This window comes from Penaeus japonicus, unplaced genomic scaffold (genome assembly GCF_977035675.1).
Source record: "Penaeus japonicus unplaced genomic scaffold, GWHDUDI00000001_assembly GWHDUDI00000003, whole genome shotgun sequence".
Taxonomy (NCBI): domain Eukaryota; kingdom Metazoa; phylum Arthropoda; class Malacostraca; order Decapoda; family Penaeidae; genus Penaeus; species Penaeus japonicus.
Genome location: NW_028234405.1, coordinates 2,357,031 through 2,359,530, shown reverse-complemented (window position 1 = coordinate 2,359,530; position 2,500 = coordinate 2,357,031). Strand labels below are relative to the sequence as shown.

Genomic DNA, 2,500 nt, shown 5'->3' with positions numbered 1-2,500 from the left:
ACATATATACACACATTTATTAATAAAATATACATACATGCATAAATACATATGTATGCAATTATATATATAAAGAAATAGTGGCACTGTACTATAATTTCACATACCTCAGATATTGTTCTGACTGGCACTATAGCAAGATCAAGTTCCACACACACAAACCTGGCAAATAGAGGGTATTCTTAATAGTTTTACCTTTTGTCATCTCTTTAAAAAAAATCAAAATAAATAAATAAATAAAACTATAGTAAACAAAGAGGTTGAAAAATGATAAGGTGAGTTTACTGAAGAAACATTTCTTGATATGATTTACTATTTTGTGTGGCAGGTATGGCCATATACATGACAAAAGTCGACATAGTGGATTTGATCCTAGGAGAGAGTGGTGTGCTGTGTTTCTTTATTATGCTAAGAGTTGTATATCTATTTAGTGACTAATCATGGCATTTATCATTATAATTGCTATGATTGTCATGATATTCACTAAAACGGTTTATTTTAAAATCACAAACATAATTGGGACTACTCTCTCCTAGCACTAGCAAAAAAGAAAGCCTTGATGGGTGTTCATCCATTGTCTCTACCAAGCACTAACTTCAGAGAGTGATGACACACAACTAGAGCCAACCTCTCACTCCAAAGTACCGTTGGTGAAGGATGCACAGGCAGAATGAGAAGACTGCGACCCAGACTTTGTGCAGTACCTGCAGTGTGCCCCGGTGCCGGCATGACTGCTTTGTGCTGTGGCATGCACCACCATAAGCACAGGTCTCCTTCCTCTTCCCTATTTCTTCATTCTTTTTCAATTGGGATGACTATATTGCACAAATAAAAAAATAAAGTTTTTTGTCTACCCATTAAAACTAAATTACTTCTACATCACTGAAAAAAATAACATAATGCCTATGAATTTTAGTTTATACAACATTGATAAAACCTGTGAGATGACAGGTAAACCTAATAATGTAGTAAACACACAAAAAAAAATTATGAGCACAAAAAAGATTAGTATTATAACGAGTGAATAAAAGAGCACAAAAGGCTACAATATCTTGTGTGCCACTCCCTCACTCTCAAAGAAAACCCACCAAGAGTGCCACACAGGTGCAAAAGCGAGTAAAATCTATGCCCATCTCTAACAGCTTAACTGGTGATAAAAAAGGTGAAAGGTGAAACTGTTTAGAGGGTAAACAAATCAACATCTGAGGAGAGTGGTGCTCTATTTCAACAGCTGTAAGATTATCAAATGGTTATCATATTGATTGATAACTACATCAGTCATAGTGCTAGGAATAAAGAGGAGGTGGAGCTTAAAAATGATGTCATCAGTAAACCCACAATCTCCATTTTATAAATGCAATAAAATCTGGACTTCTGAAAGACAAAGCACTCTACCATGTTGATGAAATGGCAGAATAATCCTTTGTATGCAAAATAAGTTTACTGAGTTATTCATATGAGACTACAGACAAAAGAGGAAATCCAGAAGGAATTTGAAAATGCTACATCTTTCAATAAACTTAATTTGTGTCAAGAGTATTTTTCTACCAAGATGGATAAACGTTTTTCTTATTATTCAATTACTAGATTGGAATCATAAGTCTCCATTTATATAATTATTACATATACCAAATGGGAATTTTTATCTATCATAAAAAATTAAGTTTTAAGTACAAACTATTGAGAAAAAGGTTACACTGACAAAAATAATAAAGTAAATATAGCAAATGCCTTTGTAGGTAACAACACTTGTGCTTTTTTCCCATTTGGATTATTACAATTAATGTTCTTTAACTGCCTCATATCCTCAATCAAGACAAAAATAATATAAAATTACAGGTATGTGTTATAACATTTAGTACTGCAAAAATCTCAGTTAGTTCCTTCTTTAAATCAACATTACTTAATTTGCATGATACAGCCTTCCCTTGTCTTCATACATACTTCTGTAAGTTTGAGAACTGTTCCTCTGTATGGGCCGTTTTCTGAGCGACGACAATCCCTCGCAAGCTGGTGTTTGCTTGGCGGAATTTGACAATACGCCTCTTGAAGCTCCCGCCTGCGTGGGAATTTTATTCATTAATGAGCTGGCCAGAAGTGGATGGAGGGAGAAGGGAAATTGAAGGATAGAGGGAAGTAAAAAGGAAAGTAAGGAAGAAAGAGAAACTATTAAATATAAAAAGGAGAAAAGAAGGTAGGAGGAGGATAAGGAAGGGTGGATTATTATATATAGATATATATATGTATATATATAATAAAAAATATGTGTAAATATATAGTATATTTTATATGTATATATTTTTATATATTCATATATATACTTTTTTATTATAGATATATACATTTTATATATATATATATATATATATATATATATATTATATATATATATAGTATATATATTATATTATATATATATATATATATATATAGAGAAAAATGATATATAAATATATTAATATATATAAATATGATATATATATATAATATATATATATAT

At 31.0% G+C, this 2,500-nt stretch overlaps 1 protein-coding gene across 2 annotated transcripts in view; it reads right to left on the bottom strand.

Moving 5' to 3' along the window:
• LOC122246188 (Fanconi anemia core complex-associated protein 24) overlaps positions 1 to 2,500 on the bottom strand; it is a 5,857-nt gene that overhangs the window by 1,127 nt on the left and 2,230 nt on the right. For both annotated transcript variants that reach the window (XM_086554583.1, XM_043004553.2), the window contains exons 4-5: positions 1,945 to 2,059; positions 108 to 162 (exon numbers count right to left, since the gene is read on the bottom strand). In XM_086554583.1, coding sequence (XP_086410709.1) covers positions 108 to 162; positions 1,945 to 2,059 — 170 coding nt within the window. The remainder of the gene's footprint in view (positions 1 to 107; positions 163 to 1,944; positions 2,060 to 2,500) is intronic.